Here is a 22,041-nt window from a genome sequence, read left to right on the forward strand (position 1 = left end):
GGCTGAAATCCTCAGGGATAACAGTAGGAAATCCTTCCCCTGTCCTACAGCCTTCCTGTGTGCCTTCTTGTTTCTTGCTTTCCCCTATTTAGGAGCATGTTTGGTTTTAATTCATGTCACCTCTTACCTGTGACTTGGTCAGGTCTGACGTGGGACCTCTGTTCTTCTGCAAGAGCCAGCCCACGCCACAGTCCTAACTTGTGTGCAATTTCTACTTAAGTCAATGGAAAGTTTGCTTTAAGGACAGCTGCAGGATGTGACCGTGGGCTTGAGGAGTGCTCTTGCAGCAGAGCGTGGGTCTGTGTCTTGTATTGTCCAGCACTACCTTGCATATTTGGAGGGCGTGCTAAACGACACCTTATGGGATACAGTTGTAACAGACTGTGCTCCTGGGACAAGGTAGGAAAGCTGGAAATTGAAGTTTAAAAGACCTTTGTCTTTTTAGGAAGAAGGCAGTGAGGGGTGTTGTATTTCCTTTGGCATTTATAATGCTACCAAATTACATCTGCTCTTCAAACATCTTCCAGAGGGAGGACTCCTGGACCGGGTTCCGGTTATACTTGAGATGCAAAAGCCTCCAGCACGCTCAGCTTTTTCTCCTTATACCGTTTCATCACCCCCTTTTGCCCCCTCCTCCATCCCCACGCTTTGGTCTAACGGCCGGCTTCCAGCCGGGGCTCCGCTCCCGAAGCCCGCGGGGCGCTCGCCCGTGCTCAGCGCAGGCACCTGCGCGCGTCCCCCCGCCCTTTAGCCGGCTCCCCCTGGAAAGCGGCGGCTGGAGGCAGGTCCGCGGCCCTCCGCGGGCAGGTGGAGCCGCGCCGCTGCCGCTCCGGGCCCCGTGCGAGGAGGGGGACCCCGTGGCGCAGCGCCCGCGCAAGCTCCGCCGCTGCCATGCTGGGGGCAGGTGGGGGAAGATGCTCGCGGGGGGGGGGGGGGGGCAGGCGGGGCCGGGCCGGGGGGAGGCAGGGCGAGACGTGCGCGGGGCGGCCGGGGGCCGGCCCGCCGCCGGGGGCCGCGTGCGCTGATGTAATCGCGCGGCAGCGGGCGCTGAAATTCAACACCGCGCGCGGGCGGGGAGGGCTCGCCGGCCCGGGCAGTCGGCTGCAGCCCCGCGCCGCTCCGCACCGCTCCGCGCGGCCGCTCGGGGCCGCCCCCCTCACCAGCTCCCCTGTGCCGGCCCCCACGGCTCGGCACGGCGAGCGCCCGGCCCCCGGCGCCCACCCCCCCCCCCCCCCCGCCGCCGCTGCCGCTAACGCTCCCGCCCCCGCGGGCCGCCCTCGGGCTTGCGCGGAGCTCGGCGGGACGTCGGGGCGGCGGGCCGGGTTTCATGGACAGTACCTGAGCCTGCAGCGGCGCGGCGTGGGGCTGCGCTTTTCCCTCGGATCCCCGCCGCCCGGGCAAATGCATACAAATGCATTTAGGAGCGGAGAGGACAAGGAGTGGCAGCATCTCCCCGGCGGCGCGCACGTAAGCGGGAGCAGGCGAGGAGGGGACAGGGCGCACCGGCTGCGCGGTGGGGCGCGGAGCCGCGCGGGGGCCGGCGGCGCGGCTGAGCCCCCCGCGGGCAGGCAGCGGGGCGCGGAGCGGCAGCGCGGCCCCTGCGCGGGGAGGGGGCGGCGGGGGCGCCTGGGTCCGTTCCGCGGCCGCGAACCGACGGGCGATGCTCCCCGGGAGCCCCAGCTGGCGGGGGGCGCTCGAGGGGCGCCCGGCTCCCACGCCGGCGCGGACCATCCGCTGGGGCGCGGAGCCCCGGCCCGGGGCGAGCTCCGCGGAGCCGCCGGTGCCCGGCGGGGTGGGCAGCGGCGCGGGGGCGGGAGGGAGCCCCGGGTCCCCAGGGCAGCGCCTGCCTCTGGCGGTGCCTTGGCGGCCGGGGGCAGCCCTGCGCGCCCCGCTGCCGGGCTCCGCACGGGCGCAGCGGCCCCGCCGCCCCCGGAGCTCTGCCCGGCGCTGCTCCCCGCCGGCTCCCCGCAGCCTTCCGGCGCGTCTCCTGCTCCTCCCGCTTTCCCAAACGCTCCCTGGTGCCGAGCCCGCCGCCTGCCCGTCCTGAGCCCGGCTCAGGAGCCGCTCGCCGGGACCGTGGCCCCGGCAGGGTTTAGCGCGGGCAGCGCCCCGGGGCGGGCTGTGCCGGCGGCACCGCGGCCGGCGCCGCAGGTGACCGGCTGCCCGTCCTCGCTGCGGACGCGGACGGGCGCTTACTGAAGCACGGCGCGCAAAAGCAACCTGCCAGACTTGGGGTTTGAGCTGAGGTTACTCTTCGTAACGGCGATCACCAGATAAGGTGCCCTGAATGTACATGCCTCCGCTGTTGGCACGGGTGTCTATAAAGTCTAACCAGCCACAGCGCAGACGCGGAGTACATCTATGGTCTATTTAAAAGCCTATTAAGAAAGATAATCTTGAACACTTTCTGGTGGTAATGGCACATTACAGAGGTTACTAGTGTGCGTGTCCTTTGCGTTACTCCGGCTATGGCTGGGGTAGGTTTGCTGGGAGCTCTGCCTGGGATGCAGGGAGGGTTGCGCTGCCCAGGCGAGCCTGGTGGGTAGTCAGGGTGTGCCTGAGTGGCGATCAGCTATTAAATGCCTACCTGAGGGTGGCCTTTGCAGGAGACCTCTATTCTTAATGGCAACGTCTGTGGGACTTGTACAGGAATTAACCAAGCGTAAGTTAAAGGGCTTTATTCAATACTTGTGAAGGGGCATTGCTGATAGAGAAGCACAAATCCAGGGGTTGTAAAGTAGTACAATAGCCAAGATGCATTTTATCTCAGTTCAAAATCTGTATTGCCTAGATAGTTTCAAAATTTATATTACATCTATACAACTATATAGACAGAGCTGATCGTGCTTATGTGATTTACACAAATAGTCACAGAGGAAATAGTCATAAAAAAGATGATTTGTCCCCCAGCATTTGATTAGAGGGAATGCTTGCCTGTTAAGAAGCAGAAGCCTTCAAAAAAGCATCAAGTTTCTTTAGAATATGTTAAACCAGACAATTCCTTGCAACCTGGAACACTTTTTAAAGTCAATACCAGTAGGTCAGATAGGTTGCCCTGTCACCTGTATGGGGATGTCCCTGCAGGTTAGATGAAGAAAGGGGAGGGGGGAAACCCTAATGCCAAGTGATTTTCTTCCGAATCTCACTGAACTCATTGATAGAATGTTTCATTTTAAAACACAAACAGCCTTCTGTACCTTGGCCTTCTCAGCTCTAGGAGGTTAGTAGAGGTATCTACAAAACATATGAAAACAAACTTTGAAAAACAATATTCTACAGAAAAGGTCATTCAAGCTCTATACTTTTGCCTTAACTTAGGGCGGAGGAAAACATGCAATGCGTTTTATCTAGATGGGAGAGCAAATGTAGGAACATCAGGGACATCCTTATAGAACAGTTTAAAAAAAAAAAAAAAAGCACACTTCCCCCTCCCCCCCTTTTTTTTTTTTCTACTTTTAGAAATACTAACCAGGTTAACTGTTCTTCTGGACATGCTAATGTGTCATCTTAAGCTAAGTGCTGTTCATGGAGTGACAGGGACACCAGGCAGGAAGTTTCCTTTCTTCCTACCGCGGCGCTGTTGTAGGACTTCTTAGGTCACCGCTCCTTAGAAAGAGCGATCAGCCACCAGCTTGTGCTATTTTTGCCCTTTAAAGTTGAGGTTGAGGAAACAAGACTGTGGAACGGAGAGGATACTGCAGTGCTGTGCACTAACCAGAGCTGAGCTCTATTCACTAGTGAATAGTCTTCAGATGGTGGGATTTTGCATCGTTGCTTGCCACAGCTTGCTTTGAAGCTTATCGGTTTCCTCAGCCATCTGTCATCCCTAATAGAAAAAATAAGTGCACTGCTAGTCGCTGTCCATTCATAGGAGGAGGCATGTAGCCACAGCATGTTAAAGATTATCAGAAAGATAAGTGCTATTTTTAGTGATGGAAAAGTTCAAGCACATTTAATAGTTCCTTCCTTCAAATAATTACATAGTTACCCTCAGCTTGTGCGTGCATGTGAAACTGGGAGACAGGATGTGAAGGTAGGAAGAGATAGCTGGAATCTGGGAGAAGACATAACCAGGGGATACTGGAGCACCTTCAGGCCCACTGCGTGTTGTTAAAAGTGGGAAAAATAGCCAGCATTTAAGTCAGCCAGAGGTATTTCTGTCCCCTGCCATATGCTTTTGTATTTTTCTCATGTTGTGTCCCAGCAGGGCCAATCTCCCCAAAAGTTATGGGCTGAGTTGAGGCACGTGGTCCAGGGTTGGGTTTCTGTGCCACGCCTGCCGCTCGCTTTGTCCTCGCTGAGGATGGGTCAAACCCCATGTGTCTTATGCAGCAGGCACTGCTGGTGGCTTGGCGGCACCGCCTGTGTGAGGACGGAGAGCACGAGCTGGCTGTTAGGTGACTTTTAATGTAACCTGTAGTGATCCTCACCCAGAAGGGAGGGTTTAGATGAATGGATTTGCTCAAAAAGACAATTTCATTTTTCCTCTTTCATCTCTGGCCATGGAAAGCTCCCTTGTACGACTCCACTTTAAGTTGGACATGGCTTCATTTACAAAAACTTTTACCTGCTATCGAAGAAGGTAGAAGGAAAAAATAACTTTTCCCATGTGTTAGGGGACCTCTCGCCCTAAGGTTGTTTCTGGTCTGTTTTTTCCCTTAGCTGATCATCGTCTGTTCTTGACATTAGCTGGAGAGTGCTGCGTAAGGCAGACGGTTGTCGTTACCTCCCAGTTAATGTTGCTGTATATCCAGTTACATCTGTGTAATTTACAGCCCTGGGAGTATTTCAGAGTTCCTCGTTTCCCTACAGCGTTTACTGCGTGGTGACGGAGGCAGCTAGCTGGCGTGCACGCTTGTCCCTGGCTGGCTGCGTGGAGGAGGCTGTGGCGGTGTCAAGAGGAGTCACCTTTGCGTGTTGTGCTCTAGGGTTCTTCGAGCATCCTGGCTTTGCAGTTCGGCTGTTGTGGTGCAATATGTGAACCTTGCTATCGCAGCTGTCTCCTGCCCCATGTGTTCTGCCACGTCCTGTCTCTGAGGTTCTTGTTAGATCAAATGATGATGTTGTGTGATACAGAAACTATTGACTTGTGAACGTAGACCAGAATTTGAATTCTGGTCTTCGGAATAGAAAGACCAAAGTGTTGGCCCAGGGCCTGGCCTGCTTTTTGGGCAATAGTCAGTATTAGGCCTTTTGCAGAGGGGGCAGAATTGCTCCAGTAGAGGTTTTGTGGCTGTGCAGTAGGGGAAAGCACGAGGAGAAGAGTGCCAAGGGCCTGCAGGGGCAGCTGAAGGACGTGCCCTTCCACGGGGGGATTTGTAAGGCTGGCAGGCTTTTTCTGCTCTAGTCAGAACCAGAGCAATGTTGGGTACTTCTGAATATCACATACACGATAGTGTATCATGGCAGGGTATGCTTAGTCTAATTTTATAAAACTCCTGGAGAGCGTGTAGGTTTTTTTGTTTGGTTGTTTTTTTCCTGATTTTGTTTTCTTGTGCTCTCTTTTGAGACAAAACATCTCTGAGGAGTGGTTATTTGTTGGGTCTGTAAAGCTCCCTTTCTCCTCCTAGTATCTACCACAGATGCGCCCCCTCAGGGTGGGAATGGAGGGCAGAGCTGGCCGGAGGGTTGAGGTCGGCAGGTCTCTGCTGGGGCAGGGGCAGGAGGGAGCAGGCAAATCCGGCATACAAACTCTTGAAAGGAATATTAAGATCTTCACTAAATATTACTTTCTTTTTTTCTTTTTTTAAATCATAGCAAGATTTTTTTGTCACTGTAGCATCAGTAATACTAGTTTTATGCAAACCTTGACCTTTGAGCTGAACATAACCTTGAAGTGAACACTTACTGGGAAAAGCTTGCCTGCCACTGCTGTTTACACTGCTGTTTACGTCCCTGTACAGAGTTGTGAGATTTTTCTTCCTGCACTTGTTTTTGACATGTAAATGTAATTAATATAGGCTAATAGAGCTGAATCGCATGAAGTTTTACAGGTGCTTAGTTGCATCTCTGTTGCTTCCAAATGCTTTTTTTTTTTTTTTCCCCACCCCAGGTACTCAAGTGCTCTCTGGCATGGCCCGGCAAGCACATTCAGTGAGTCTAGTGTTTAATGTTATGAAAAATCAGTGAGGTTGTGTGTTAATGAGCATCGCGCTTGGAGATAAATGGCTTATGGAACTGAGTTTGTAGCAACTTGAAAAGGTTGAATAACTAGTATCACCTTGTAAAAGTATTTCTTCTTAACACTAAATACATACAGGTTGCTATTATCGGCATGTAAATCAGTTTCTGCATCTGGGTGTTCCATGGTACATCATCAACAGAAAATGCGTTTCTAAATCATTAAAGGATTCAGTCACTGATAAGAGCACGTGATTAGCTGCTATTCTGGCTAATATGAAAGTAGAGTTAAAAAATAGCAGACATTCTGTTTTTAGCTACAGTAAAAATGAATTATTTCCTTCTGCTGAACCCAGTGAGTTAGCATTATTGGTGCCTTCATTCAAAGCAGATTCTGAGCATATAGACTATATGGATCTTATTTGATTTATGTTATGTGCCGTCAGTGAGCTTGCAATACCCACCAACGTTGGGCTTTTCTAGCTGAGTGTGAAGTTTTAAGTCAAATTGTTATGGGATTTTTATATTTTGTGAAGATTGTGACCCGGTAACTTTTTTTTTTGTATGATAAAAATTGTGTTACAACATCTTCATTTGTGGTAAAGTGACATAGTATGGCAATGAGATAAGTATCTTGGGAAAAAAGCATCCAATGATCTCTATGGGCAGTAACTTGTTTGTTTTATAGTTTCTTTAAAGTAATATTTCTTCCAGAAAAAATGTAATATATAGCAGTATACCTATTTCAAGGTTGCTGCATCAAAATATATTTTAAATGGGATGAAGTTGTTTTGTTAATAGCAGCCAGTGTAAAATATGTGTATTAGATATGAGGGCATATGTAATCCTTGATCTTTGTATAAAATGCCTTCTCAGCGTCAGTGGAAAGTTTTACAATGTGAGGGCCTGATGGCTTTGATCCAGAACTTGCTGGAGTCAGTGGTATCTTTCCATTGACTTTGGTCTTTGAATTGGGCACTATAAGTCTTTGAGTTCTGAAATTTCAGATATTTTCTCACATGTCCTTTTCTTTTTTTTTTTTTTTTCCTCCTTTTAGGAAAACCTTCCTCCTTTTTATCGCAATATGTATAGCTGTGGGTGTTGCACAAGTACCCGAACAAGGTGAGAATGCTTTCTTATATCAGAACATTTAGATAATCTGTTTCTAGATGAAAAGAGTATATGGCTGTTGTTATTAGTGACCTTAGGTTCAGTTCCTTAATTGTAACTAATCAAAATTCAGAGAAAGCACGATGACAGCATAAGTTTAAAGTAACCAGTTTGGAAAAGATGACCTTTTGAGAATTACTCAGATTTTCTGTCCATGAAATTGCTTACATATTTAAGCAAACTCTTCATAAAAGAGAAGTCTTGTACAGTGAAAAGGCTTTGATTGTGTCTTCACTGCAAGTGGGTGTTGTTGGGGGTGGCAAGCTATGACTAAGTTACCTTTGCTCTTCTTAGGGCTTTGCGAGCAAACCACTGTGTATAATAAAGGCTTAGTCTAAGCTGGCATCATTAATGCAAAAAGTGGAAATTGTACATTCATTTGGTTTTGCATTCAGATGCGGATGTTAGTGAGGAAACAGGGTTGTGTCTTGATTTTTGTCTGCCAGCTATGATGACTCTGCCAGATGTGCTATTCACATTAGAGACAGTTGTGGAATATTACCATCACAAATTGATGGAGGTTGACATGTCATGTAGTTATTTTTATCTGCCAGGACAGTGGCAGCATCAATTTTCTACCATGTCCCTTCACCGTACAGGTGAAGCAAGAAGTAGCTCATCCTTGGCTGGTAAGTGTGCTAACCGCAACTTCTCAAATGGATACAAACAGCTGGATTGCATGGCTAAGACAGGACTCCTTCCTGATCCCATTTTGCTAGAGCCCTTTTGGGATTACTCAGCAGCCTGAGATCATTAATCTCACCAGTGTTTTTCCCTTCTTGTTCCTTGTGCTTGGCTAAGGTTGTCTCCTCCTCCCCCCGGGTGGATTTTTCCCCTTTCCCCTTCTAGTTTGCCCTTCCCTTAGTCGTTCACTGTTTGCCTGGCAAGATTGTTTGCTGATTTTTCACATTCAGCTAGATGGGGGGCATATGCTTTTGTGATGGTGAGAGTTTCCTGCTATTTCTAACAGCTGAGCCAAGTTCTGCATCAGAGGAGGGGGGGAAAAAAAAAAACTATTGGCTTGCCTGACCAGGGCAGCACCCACAGATGTGCGTAGCCTGCCCTGCTGGGGCCTGGAGAGGAGCAGGGACAGAGACTGAGTCATGTAAGGAGGCGTTTTGCACTTTCCCAGTGTAGTGGCAGCCAGCAACGGAGGCCAGAGAGACAGGTTTGCTATTATGAAGCAATACATGCAAGTTTTCATCTCTTTCGCAGATTTTTTTCTGATGGGGCGGAGGTGTGGTAGGAGGTCTGCTGTGATGAGATCTCTTCATAGATAGGTTTGGGAAGCATGAGGGGTTTTGCAGTAATTAGTATTAATAAGTAGTAATTGCTTAATCCCAAATACTCCTTATTACTGTAAGGCATATCTGGATGCTGCTGTTTATGGTGATGGCTGCTGCAGTTAGGCTGATAGTTGGTCATTCCTGAAACCAGTGTCAAGATTGTGGAGAGTTTATGGAGAAGTCTGCCCTGGTGAAAGAAATGTGCAGTCACTGCACAGCCAGGTGACTTTGTGTCGTGCTCGCGAGCCCAGAGGAAAAGCAGTATGAGATGTACAAAGCAGGATGCTGTCCCTGCATTTCACAGCTGCAGAGGTGAGTGCAGTTTGAAGCTTATTGGCCCCTCAGTTGAAGTGCTCGGTTCTCGTTACAACGTGTGTCCAGCAGAAGAGTGCATTCCTGTATAGAGCTTTGCAGAAATAGGGTAAAGCCTCCAAAAACACAGGGTAAAGGACACACTGCCCTTCTGTTGCAGTGTGTTCATGAATGCATAGCCTTCTCTTAACTCTGAAGCCCAGTCTAGTCTTGGCTTAAGTAACAGACCCACCATGTTTAATTTGTTTTTTGTGTCGTTCCCCCCCCCCCCCGGGCCCCCGTCATCAGCTGACGAAGGAGCTTTCCTACTTTTGTTACTGCTCTTACTCAATGGCAATCCCAAACGGCCATATGAGAAACCTTACTGAGTGGAAATGTGCTGCCATGCATGGATCCCATGCACTATTTAGGCTGTTTTTAAGTGCTTGATTGTGATCAAAAGGATGCACTGAGCCTTGAAACAACTTTCTGCTCCCGAGGTGAATTTCATCCCTCATGCAGTTTTATTTACTGAGTATAAACAGGGTTGCAAAAGGTAGCTCTGAGAACAGCAGACCACGGAAGCCTCCTACCTAAGCGATTTGTGTCTTGTGATTCAATTCTTTGTATCTGACACTGCACTCTTATGTCAATTCAGGTGTAAAATGGCTAAGGAGCCTGGAAGTAGTAGAACTGTACCACATGCAGATAGCACAATTCATTTGCTTGGGAAATCTGTCCAAAAACCAATGTGGTTTACTTGTAAAGCTTTCTGCTTTAGAGGATCCAAAAATGGTGGCTCACAAAAAAGCGTTTGAACAAATACACCTGCCAAAATTCAGTCAAAAATCTCTACTTAAGGAATCTTTTAAATGAACTGTAGATCTCAAAATCGTTGAGGAAGCAAATATAAGTGAATTAAGCAGATTTCTCAAAAATAAAAGGTAATTCAGAAAAAGTAGCTCTTAAAAAAAAAAAAAAAATCAAAACAACTCAAGTCTGTCCTTCGGCCTAAGTACCTAACAGATCCAGCAGTAGCAGTACTCTGTTCACATTGCTTGGAGTTTGTCCAGGAACAGGATACCACCCACTAGGAATATGTTGACACTTAAGCTGTTTTTAAAGCTTTCTTGGCACCTGAATTTTGGAAAAAAAAAAGAGTATCCTGCCAAATACAAAGATGCTAGATATCGTAATTAATATTCTTTCCCTCCTGAATGCAGGAGACAACTTGTGCATGTTTTAGCTGAGAAGCTATGCCTTATTCGTTTTGGTAGGGTGCTGTTCATAGGCTCTGCCATGCTAGTTGCTCTGCCTGGTGTCCAGGAGAGCATCAGTTGCCACCGCGTTTCCCTGAGTAACCAACCCCAGGTGCAGCACAGCTTCACTAATGGACACCTGCCTGCTTAGGTACTGTCAGGTACCCAGAGCTCACTGATGAATGACCCTTGCCATTCCCTTGCCTCTACCAGTATAGGGAAGGTGACTAGTATAGTAGGATAGCCAAAGTGGAGAGAGGACCCCAAATATCAATCCTTCAGAAGTTGTGAGTGCAGGGGAATGTGAAAATGAACAAAGGAAATTTAGCAGAATAGTGATGCAGAATGATTAAATAGCCATTGTATGATATCTTGACAGTGCTATGTAGCAATGTGGTTTCATTCCTTAAAGTGGTGCATATGGTTTCTAGCCTGGTCTAGCAGTATGCCCCTTCCCCTCAGTAAGACTGCATTGCTTCCCAGACAGAGCATTGCTTGTCTGTGTTTGCAGGGCTAAACAGATGTTTCTCCTCCCGTAATTTCCAACTAAAGATGCATTTGTGATAGGGGTAAACATCAATGATCTAGACTGCCTCTCTGTCAGCCCCTGTGCATAAAAAGGGGACTACTACAGATGCTGCTTCCTCACCTACTGACTGAAGAGACTTTTAGTATCTGAGGTGTAAAATAACGCTCTACCACACAAAGTATGAACAAGTTGAAGGCCAATGAGTACTGATACACTTACTGAAAAGCAGATTTCTTCCCTCTATTCCTTTTGGGAATCAACAAGAGGATCAGAAGATTTTACTGAAGCCCATCTTAGCTTTTGCCTCTCCTCGTGGTGGAAGAATTGTCTGAATTTTTGAGAGGCATCCTGGAAGATGGAAAGGGAGCAGTTGACTCCAAACTCCCTTTCTTGCACTCCCCCCCTCCGCCCCCCCCAATATGCTTTCAAGAAAATGAGCCATTGCAAACTGGAGGATTAGCAGGTTGAGTGAACAGTAAGTGAAGGCAGATGTTGTGCAGACAATGATAAACAAAGAAAACTGACTACTGATAGATAAAGCAAATAGTGGTTGTCATGCTGGGGGAAGAGTTAAGAAGGTTGCATGCTCCCAAAATCTTGTGTACTGCCAAGAGCTTCTGAAAGCTTTAAAAAAAAAAAATATATATATATATAGGACCAGAAATGAGATGACTGGCCAAAAATGTTTGGAACAGCCTTTTGGCTTGAAGATGGGTTAGGGGACAACAAGTCAGCAAGGAGTAATTAGATGATACTTAGTCTTCTGCTGTCGTTCTTTGCACGTTTCTTTGTGTTTAGCCTTCTTGAGCCCTGTCACTGTTCTTAGCAATCCATTTGCAGGATGTGGAGAATCTGTTTTGTTTTTCATCATATTCTCATGCTTTTCCTTTTTTCCATAACTTTTAGACAATGTACTATTTTTCAAATCAGAACTGCTTAAACTGGCAGTTTTTCTTATAGGTTGAGATTTAGGAACAATACCCTGAAATATCATTTTAAAATGAACTGTTTTAAGCCAGTTTGAGAGACTGGCTTATACCTTAAGAGACTGTTTATACCTTAAACAGATCATATGTGGACTGTTATTTTTAAATATAAATACCTGTCATATATCTAGGCTTTCAATGTGCCATTTCAGTACAGGCTTAAGTTAGGTTATTAGCTTTCATGGTGCCATTTCATTTATTTTTATTTTCTTCTGTGCAGCCGGCTGGCTCGATCAGCTGGTGCACAGAAGTGCTGGAGCTGTCTCTCAGGGTCCTGGGCTGTTGCCTGTGTCCATCCTCTGCATCCCCCTGGGTGCGGGGGCTCGTTTCTTCTTAGTTCTCGCAAGGGTGACACATGTACAGCTTTGCTTTCCGTAACAGCATGTGGACCAGGCGGGACGCGGGCCCTGGGAAAATGTGCCTGGTCATTAGTGGGTGCGCTATGCTTCAGAGCTGTGCTATAACCTAACCTCTGTTATCAGTTTGACAGATGAAAACGCAGCCTTCGTAAATCAATTGCTCTGAGGCAGAACATCTTGAGAAATTGGCATATGGATGTCTTTGTGCAAAAATGTGCTTTCCCTATGCCTCTGTCTGTGCTGGCTACCCGCCAGGATAATCTTGGCATGTCTGCAAATCTCTAACATGGCTAGAAACACTACAAGGTGTGTAATTAATTTTCAAGATGTACAGTGCATTCAGGTTGATGCTTTTGGTTCCAATTTATAAACCACTCTCAAGGAAATCTCAGGCTCTTTTCATAATTTACTGTAGAAGCTAAGCCAACATCTGTCTATTCTTGCAGTTTGCTATGAATACATTCAATAAACAGAGAAAGGGAGGACTGGGAAAGGAAACCTTTTTTCCACTAAAATAGTGAACATCCATTTGTTTCAGATACTCTCTTCATTTAATTTGGCAGAGAATCTTTAACTTCCATTGGTCACTCCCGGTTCTAGTTATATCATTTAATGGCTTTATTTACTTGCTATAAGCACAAGCTGCATAGCAAAGAGTGCCCTTAGCTAAATACTATGGAAAGGGCTAGTCTTTTCCCAATCGGGGTTATTACAGCAGTGCAACTGGTAAATATACTGCTAGTCCCTTTTAATATATGCAGTTCACTGAAGCTCAACCCCAGCTAGTTATTCCAGTTAGAAGAAAAAAAAAAAGCTATATTATGCTTCTGTGCAATACTCTTTATTGACAAAAACTGTACAATGTCCAGTTTGCCTTGCACAGAAGACCAGAAGAATGAAACAGAATTGCAGAGAAGTTTAGGTTAGAGGGGACCTCTGGAGCGCGTCTGCGCCTACTTCCGTGAAGTTCATGAGGTTCCTGCTGGCCCATCAGATTTTGCGCCACTCAACGCCTTTTTCAAGCAAGAGTGATCAAAAGCTCTCTCAGTCTTTTCTCAGGATCAGGTGACCAATGCTTGTCTCTTATTTCCTTGCCTAATTTTTTTTCCCCCCTCACTTTCTGCAGTATTTCTGTGGCATCTTTCACAATCACCCAGGCAAGCAGTTTTACCAATCAATGCCTTAAGGGCTCTTTTATTATGCAGGCCTGCAGGAAAGCCTCTGGGGAAGTCCAGCTTAGCTTCTACCCAAGCCTTGGCTGTGCTTCTGCTGTTTCTGCCAAGCTGTAAGGGATACGATGGTGTCTTTACACCCTTCCTGAATGCAGAAGGTCCTTATGCCCCCGACTCCAACCTGGCTAAGTCAGATTCAGGTGATACCAAAAGGAGTCAGTCCTCCTTGACCTCCTTTGGGATGAAAGTGGCTCTAATTTCTTACCCCAGCTCGGGCGGGAGGGAACCTTTCCGAGTTGCCTCGGGACGCTGGCATGCCCTAAGTGCAATATGGGGCAGTGCTACTGCATTTACACTACTGTTAGCGCATAATGCAAGCCATTTGTGCGAAAGTCGCCGTGTTTGGGTTCCATATCATCACTTTTAAACTGTTGAAACAGTTTCAGTTAGTTGGCAGAGTAGATAATTGTGGGCCTACCAATTAGGTGAAGGCATTTAGCTAGGTAAAAATGGCGATATAGTAATGGCCCAGTCTGGGGAAAGGACTAAAGGGCTAAGCTCGCAGTATATAGTACATCAGCAAAAAACCAGTGCAAACACCACTGCCTGTCTGCGCTGTAGGAAATCTTCTATCCGGGCTCTTGTGTGCCAAAGCCGAAGGACACAAGCTGGGGCAGCTGGTCGCTCTCCCCGGGATGGTGGCTGCTGTCTCCTGCCGGGGCGCACGCGCTCCTGGTCGAGGCGGTGGCGGCCCTGCCGTCTCCCGGCTCGTGCCGCGTCTACCTCGCCTGCGGCCCCTCCTCGTAGCTGCGTGGAGCCGGAGGAGGAGGCTCGCTCTGCTGGGGCCTCTCTCTTCCTCCCCTTGCAGAGACTTGTTTCCCTTCTGTCTGACTGTCTTTTGGCACAGATGCGTACGATCAAGGGTGATCCCGCTAGACAAATAATTGCCTTTGAGAGCAGCTCTGCAGCGCCTGGCCGGCCGGAGGCGCCTCCCTGAGGCAAGGGCAGCAGCAGCGCCTGGGCGGCGAGGCTTCCCCGACCTCCCGCCGCCAGCCCCCTGGCAAAGGGGTGGTGTGTGTGCGCCTCTTTTGTCCCTTAAAAGCATTTTTTTTTAAATTGCTTTTGCAGAAGCAAAAGTTAATTAAAATGAAAAAATGTTCATCTGTTCAAAGGGCAGGAAGGATTAGCCAAATAACTAACTAAGGAAGTGAGAAAGTGTGTTTACTGACTGCTGTTAAAAGGTTGAGGACAGCAAGTGGGGATATTTCCATTTCATGTACAAACTAACCCACAATGGCCACTTTGTGGGCCTTTTCTTTTTTCTTTTTTCTTTTTTTAAGATGGAAATTATTGATCAGGAAAGCTGACTTTAATTATTTTTGTGTTTGATTTATGTGAAAGATTGGTGTGCCTCGCTGTAGGGATTAGGTGCCTTTGCTGTGTGCAATGTAAACCTTCTGAGAAGTGCAGATGTGTTAAGGTGCTGTGTGCATATATGTTCCTACGGGTCTTGAGAACAAACTTCTAATTCAGTTGAAATGAATTTTAAAAGTGGAATCAAACAACATGTCTTTATTTCTTTTTACAGCAATAGACATCCTTCACCAGCTAGGCCTTGCAAAAGACATTCGACCGCCCTCGGAGACGGCAGTGCCCTGGACATCATCTCCGCTACCTCAGGGGGTTCGTCTAGCTGTGCCAGGAGTTGTACTGACTAGAGAGGCACATATCGAGTCCCCCGTCACGCAAGTCCTACCATCAAATCTAGGGCAGCAGTTCACTGTGTTGGTTGGGCTGTACTCTTACAGCATAAATAATGCTTTTCTTTTCAGTATTAGAAACAAAAGTAGACTGCAGTTTGGTGTCCAGTTGCTACCAAGAAAAGTAGCGGTGTACACTGGAGGGAAGCAGCCCGTATACTTTGAGTATAGTGTTCATAATGAGCAGTGGCATTTGTTTGCCATTGACGTTAGGGACAAGACCATCTCCATATTTGCTGAATGTGGAAAGAAATACTACAGCAGGGAAGCACTTTCAGAAGTGCAGGCGTTTGATCTGGATGGTTTGTTTACCCTGGGAAGGATGAACTCTCACTCTGTCAGCTTTGAAGGAGTTATATGTCAGCTAGATATTATTCCCTCTGCAGCAGCCTCTGCAAACTATTGTAAATATGTGAAACAGCAGTGTCGCCAAGCAGAAACCTATCGATCTCTGTTAGGAGCTCCACGCGTGTCAGATGGGCTGGATATGTTTTTGAGGAAAAAAATTGATAACAAAAACCAGTCTGAAGGTAGAAGGAAAGAAGCATCAAACACTCCAGTCATGAACCTTGCTCAGATTCACTTTCTACCAGAATACCTGGAGTCAAGAAATGTGTCTGCATCGGAGTTTGTGGAGGCCAAACCTCTGTTGCAGGAAACTCGGCCTGAAACAGAGCTCCAGGAGAGCGTCAGTCTGCCTCTTCTTCAGCAGGAGCTAAGCGAAGACGGAAACATCAGTAAAAAAAATGCAGTGTCGTATCCAAATACTTCAGATAATACCACAGAAGATGCAAGCAGAAAAAGTGAGCCTTCTCTGATCTCCCTTGTAAAACAGAGCAAAAGCACGGGAAAGGGCAAGGCAAAGCAGCATTTAGATGAACCAACCAAGAAGCAGCAAATCATAAACACAACCCGGTACAGTGCTACTGCTGACCTGGCGCTGGGTAATCAGCTCAGTTCGTGGGAGGAAGGTGCCTTTGATGCTGATGAGACTTATCACACAGAAAGCAGTTATGAAATTGATATTGCTAATTATGGTTATGACTATGAAGATCTTGACAAAATGTTTGAAATGGGAAATATCAGAGGTGCAAAGGGGGAAACTGGACCTCCTGTAAGTTGTCATTTCTACCCTTTTTACTCTAATGCAGCAGCGTACATTTAACAGAGTCTTTGAAATAAACCTTGCAAAGCATGCCAAAGCTCTGACTGCAGCTTCTCCTGACTGTACTGCACAGATCTTTGTCTGCCTTAAGTATGTCTCTTTCCAGCATGTAATTTTGGGATAAGTGTTGCTGGCAGGGTACAAAGATGTTCAATTCTGGTGAAATGGTAGGCAATTCAGACTTTTTTTTTTTAATTTGAAATGCAGCCAGATGTTTGTAACTGCTAATTACAGAGACTGCTCACTTAATAAAATTACAGGATAAATTCATGCACTACCAAAAGTAGAACCTGATCCAAGAAAAGAACAAACGGACTGTTGGGAAGAATGATGTACTTTTCTCAATTGAGCAGTGCTCTTAAACTTTATGATTGTAGAAGGGACCAAGAGTAGGCTCTAGACCAAGAAAACCATTCTTAACCCCAATTTGCAGGGTCATGGAAACCTGCATGTAAAATGATAAATTTAGAACATTCTTATATTAGTTAGTGTCATTTCTTCAGTTACTAGATCCCTGAAAAAATTGCAGATGCTCAGTAGTGCTTTTAATAGAAGCCAATTTGTCCTTTCTCTGTGTGCACAAGGGTCAGAAACTTTCTAGTACATAAAAAAGAAGCATATATGAGGTTACAGGCAAGAGAGAACAGCAGTTCCTGCTTAGCCTGAGAAATATGATAGTTAATACTTGTTTTAGTTTTTGGTTAAAATTTGTAAATCACAGTATGAAGTAGATAATTCCACTTGCTCTTCTCTTCTTTTTTTTGTGTGTGTGTGGTTATTACTGGAAAGTAATTTGATATGTGTCAAGTAGCTCCTAATACATGTTTGAATATGCACGTAAATTTATCTCTTATTCTGTCAGCACTGAATTTTTTTTTTCTTAAAGCTAGTCATCAGCAACTGAAAACCTATTTAAAAGTTCAGTTTCTACTTTAAACAAGTTCCAGATGCTAAGGGATTGGAAAATGTGTTAAAAAGTAATTCAAGTTAATCCAGGAGTGCTTTTGCTTAATCTTTTCTGAATGCAATGCCAGTTTTTTCTTCTTTTTTTTTTCCTGTCCCTAATGATAGTATGCATGGGAACATATCACTAAGAACTTAACTGTCATCAAGATGATGCTAATTTTAATTTTTAAGGCTTAGGACATTAAATAACTGCTAATGGAAGGTTTTGATTTGTAGCAGATAGTTTAAAAATTGTACATCTTTATTTCAGTCAGTTACAGCCAAGAAAACTAAGTCCAGTCTCTTTCACAGGTCACAGCAATGGCTGCTGACATGCTTCAAAGAAGCTCTAAGCAAAAATCTGCTTGTGCTAGACACAGGCACTATATGTACAGTGTCAAAGGTGATAGCTGATTCGGAGAGTTCAAAACGTATAGGAACTTATAGGAAAGAAAGGCGAAGAAAATGGTAATGCATGCATCTTGCAGACTGGGGACACAGAAGCTTGTCCCTTCTAGGAAGGTGATTGCAGCAGCCCTTGCATAGACATGGCCCTGTGGGCGTGAATATATTGCATTTGTGCTGTTTTCTGGGTCAGGATTTAATAACCTGTCCAAGGTCATGGAGGAGGTTGCCAGCAGAACCAGGAGGCTAATCCAGACCTTCCTGGGTGCTAGCTCAGATGAAAGGGTTGATAGCACCCACTGAGCCCCAGAGAAGCTGACACTTTGCATTGCCAAAGAAGAGGTGGATGCCAAAGAGAGAGAAGGTCTCCATTTGACCTTTTCCACACTAGATTTTTGTAAAGAATTTTAGATGGTGGTGTTTGTACAGCACAGTGTGCGCTGCTGTCATTGGTGTGGAGAGCATGCTCTTGGTTTGCTTTCTCAATCTGCTACCTTCATGGGGAGAGGGCTGATAAATAATGCAGGTTTCATCTGCATAGCTGTAACACTTTAATACGTGAATGCCCACAAAGTAGTGGGGAGCCTAAAAAAGTGGCAATGAGGAACTTGCAACATTCCCTTGCAGCAAAAAATCCTGCCTGATAAAGCATAAAAATTATGCCTGATAAGGCGTAGAAAAGCCTTTTTTCTTTCTTTTTCTTTCTCTCTGCTCCTTCTTTCATTATATTGTGGTTGATTTGAACCTTTTTTCAGGATTTCAACGCAGAAATAATGTTCTTTCTATTGGAGCTGACAGGCAGTAACTAGCTTTTGTGGTTCTCGGGCTCCCCAGCTTCATTGCAGCTTTTAATCATCTAAGGGCACTGATTCTTGCCGAGTGTAATTAGGCCCCGTGTGTTGCATGATCCCACAGCTGTGGAATTCACCCTTCGCTACCACACGGGGCTCCAGGATTCAGCCTTTCCTTTAGGGATAGCATATGGAAAAGGCACCTTTTTCTTCAAAGTTTCTATGCCTGATGAAAATTCTAGCAATTGTGAGGACTAAAATCCCCTTCTGAACATGAAGTAAGTTTGCAGTGGAACAATGCGGTCTTCTAATCCTGAACCCCTGTTTAGAGGCAAAGCTGCTCCGCTCATCTGATGAGCCACTCCTTTTTGTGTTGTACAGGATGTTGGTGCTGTATAAACATAAATGAAAGAATACCTGTTGTGTCTTTTAAAACTATTTAATTTTCAAGGTGATATTCTTCATCGTACAGCACTAAAGCTGGTTGCTGTAACATGACATACAGTGCCATGCTGGCAGAAGGAGGGTCCATAAAAGGTGCGCTAGGTTACTTGCTGGCAGGTGACTGCATCTGCAGGCACGTCTGTGCAGGATTTGGCTTCCCCTGAAAAATGAGTTTTCTCTGTTGGAAAAGCTTTCTGGATCATGAAAACGCTTAGCCAGGAGGAGAAGCAGTAGAAAACAGAAGTGGAGTCCCTTAGGGTGTCTAGTTGGCAAGGGCGAGTCATCTGGAGATATGGCTGGGAGGAGGAGTGAAGTTGCTTGCTGAGGCTCTCCCTAGCCACGGCTGATGTATCAGGCAGTTAATCACTTCCATGCACTTTAATTCTGCAAACAACCTTCCCAATTCCCTGTTCAGGCCGAGAAATTTATATCTCGATGTCTGCTAGCTTAGATAACTTAACAGAAATAAAGTCATCTTGGTTCCTAAACATGTTTTAATTCACCTGAAACAGATGCAGTTTGCCCATCATCTGCACAGAAAACCTGGAAAGCTTTAATCCATAACCTAAAGCAATATGTATTCCTCTGATGTTGATGATATTGCTTTGGCTGTTGTAGAAATTCTAGTTAAACAAGAGAGACTGGGGTAGGGGGGCTGTTTAAAAAAAAAAAAATTATTGTGCAAAAGTGACTGCCTGCTCTAGGGCATTTGGAAAGAAAAGTAAATTTGGGGGGGTTTTTTGGTGTGTGTTTTTGTTTTTGTTTTAATCATTTCAAATGAAATGCAAATGAAGCAAGAGAAAGAGCAGGTAGACTTTCATGTTTGGTAGGCTAGTTGCTGAATACTTTATTCAGTTTATTAATTTAATTATTATGCTTTAAAGAAAAAGCTAGAAAAAGCATGCTGGGAGTAGCTGCAAAAACTATGAGTAACAGCATCAGACTTCCAGGTGGTTTAAAACTGACAGGCTGAAATTTGGTGCAGTGGTGCACAAATCAAAAGTACAACTAGAAGATGGAGAAGTGAGCGGTTAGGCAGTGGGAGAGAAGTGTTGGAGTGTGTTAAAGCGTGCTGGCGAATGAATCCATCTCATCACTGTAATGCTCGATGGGTGAATGGGAGTACTGGGCGTCAGAGACGGACCGCTCTTCCGTGGGTCTGGGTGTGCTGAGGCTGCTGTGCTTTAAGAAAAAATTGAGGCAAACTGGGAGGCTTCCAGAAGGTTGCAGCAACAGGGTAGTTTTAGAAAATATGACTCTGAGCCAAGACAATCTGTTTAATAATGAAGATAAGAGACAAACATTACAGTTTTGCAAAGAGTAGGTTAATAAGACAGTTGCTCTGCATGTTTGTAGAAAGGCAAGATGTAGTAGGAAATTTTAGGTAGGCCATAAAGGAAAAATGGCTAACCATGGTGCTAATCATGTCGTAGCGTAGAGCTAGCAGTGTTAGAAGTGGAATTTCCTATGGTGGAGAGTTTTCTTTAGAAGAGATTTGGAGCCTGTTGCTTCTGGAGGTTACTTCCCTGGCTGTATTTCAGGTGCTCTGCAATGATGTGCTGAAAGGGTAAGGAGTTTTGTTTTGCTGAAGGACTGCCTGCCTTAGGTGTTTGATAGGTTAATATTAAGCCTGTCTGTTTCTTTAATTTCTTCCTTTAAAGAAGTGGATGTGGTGAGTTTGATTACCGCTTTTAGAGAGAGAAACTTCACAGCTGTTTTGCAAGAGGAACTTCAGTGGCCGTGATTTGGGTACTGAACAGCTCAGGATCAGCATCCGCAGTGAGCGCAGCAGTTTTAACTGCTGAATGCACCATTGACTGCTGCACCTCTGAAACCTCAAGGGCTTGTGTTAGGGAAATTAAATGCTTCCTATCACCTTTGGCGGTGCAGGTTTAAAACGTGTATCTATAGAAGGGCTCAATATAATAGAAAATGTCTGTGAAAGTTCCCCAAGGCATTCATTGGGGACCACTTGAAAGGCAGTGAGAATTACTGGAAGCATAACATCTACTTTTACGTTTCAGGATCAAGCCACAATTATTTGGAACATGGTCATCTCCCCTCACTAGCTGAATGAAATTATTAAGGACAGTACCTTTTTTAAAGAAACCATGTACAGCCTGTTTTGAGTAAACTGATTGTATTAAAACACCAAATTTAAAATTTGCATCTGAAATATTTACACAAAGTCGCTATTTTTTGTTAATGGTTAAAACATCAAATGCAAAAAATATGGTAACACTTTTAATTGCTTAAATATTGCTTAATTACTGTTTACAATAGTTGAAGGAATAGCTGTTCAAACAAATGACTAATGCCTTGGTTTGAGAAAGACCAGACTGACTCACTCTCTGAAGTTGACTCCTGTGGCTTGCAGAAATGCCTGAGGGATCTCTCTGTGTTATATATGTAAGTAGCTTCTCAGCCAGTATAAAGTCAGGCTGGTTTGAAGTTGTAGTTGGTTTCACAGGTTGGAGAAGTATATGGGATAGGATAACTTCTTAAAATTAGTTGGAAAAGCATTTCCATGGAAAACTGACCTGTGCTGTACTAAGTCTGCTTGCAGCTGAGAGGTTGCTCGAGTTGCAGGGAGGAGTCCAGGCTGGAGGTTAAGAATAAGGTGATTTGGTTAAGGGGAATCGTTGTTAATACTTTTAATAAAGTACCAGGTTTGTTGATATTAAGTGCTACTAATGTTTCCTTGAAACACATTACTCCTATAGTAAGTGAATGTTATGAGAAGGGGTTAACTGAAGTTTTTGGTTTGTTACCCTGTAGAAACTTAAAATATGCCTTCTCAGGATGGAAAGATCAAGGAATAGGTTAACTGGGATACCTTTTGCAGGTCAAATCAGGTCAGTAAGACATTTCCATGGCATATTTTCAAAGCAGTACTGTTGTTAGGTAACTTCCGTGAGCTTCTTAGCCCACATTCGCAGACAGGGAGGGCAGTAGGCTTTTTGTATAGAAAGTGGTCTTTCTACTGGAGAAAAAATTTCAGATGAAGTCTAACTAGTCTGAAGGAAAGACTGCAAGGAGAATCCTAGTCTAGAGAGATCATAATATTAACTTTAACTGTTTGAGAGACTTTTATCTACAACAGTTCACTTTGGTTTTAGAACACTTTAGGAAAGCATTATTTATCTCTGACTACAGAGTTCAAGAATATCTCTTAACAGCTACTTTTAGGGGTTGCTGAGAGTTGGTTTGATTGTGAGAGTGGACTGTGTTTTCCCACCACATAGAGGGGAAAAAAAGATTTTCCTCTATTAGATTTAGTTCTTTTTGTGTTTTTAGATCAGAGAAATCATTACTCATGAATTAACGTAGCTACAAAGTGTTTATTGCAAAGGAAGCAG

The 22,041-nt window shown here is 45.4% G+C and overlaps 1 protein-coding gene across 1 annotated transcript in view; it reads left to right on the forward strand.

Moving 5' to 3' along the window:
* The first annotated feature begins 1,313 nt into the window (after positions 1-1,313).
* The window catches only part of COL24A1 (collagen type XXIV alpha 1 chain), a 154,482-nt gene continuing 133,754 nt past the window's right edge, over positions 1,314-22,041 (forward strand). The window contains exons 1-3 of the mRNA XM_068952617.1: positions 1,314-1,467; positions 7,178-7,242; positions 14,761-16,046. Coding sequence (XP_068808718.1) covers positions 1,412-1,467; positions 7,178-7,242; positions 14,761-16,046 — 1,407 coding nt within the window. The 5' untranslated portion in view covers positions 1,314-1,411. The remainder of the gene's footprint in view (positions 1,468-7,177; positions 7,243-14,760; positions 16,047-22,041) is intronic.

This window comes from Struthio camelus, chromosome 8 (genome assembly GCF_040807025.1).
Source record: "Struthio camelus isolate bStrCam1 chromosome 8, bStrCam1.hap1, whole genome shotgun sequence".
NCBI lineage: Eukaryota > Metazoa > Chordata > Aves > Struthioniformes > Struthionidae > Struthio > Struthio camelus.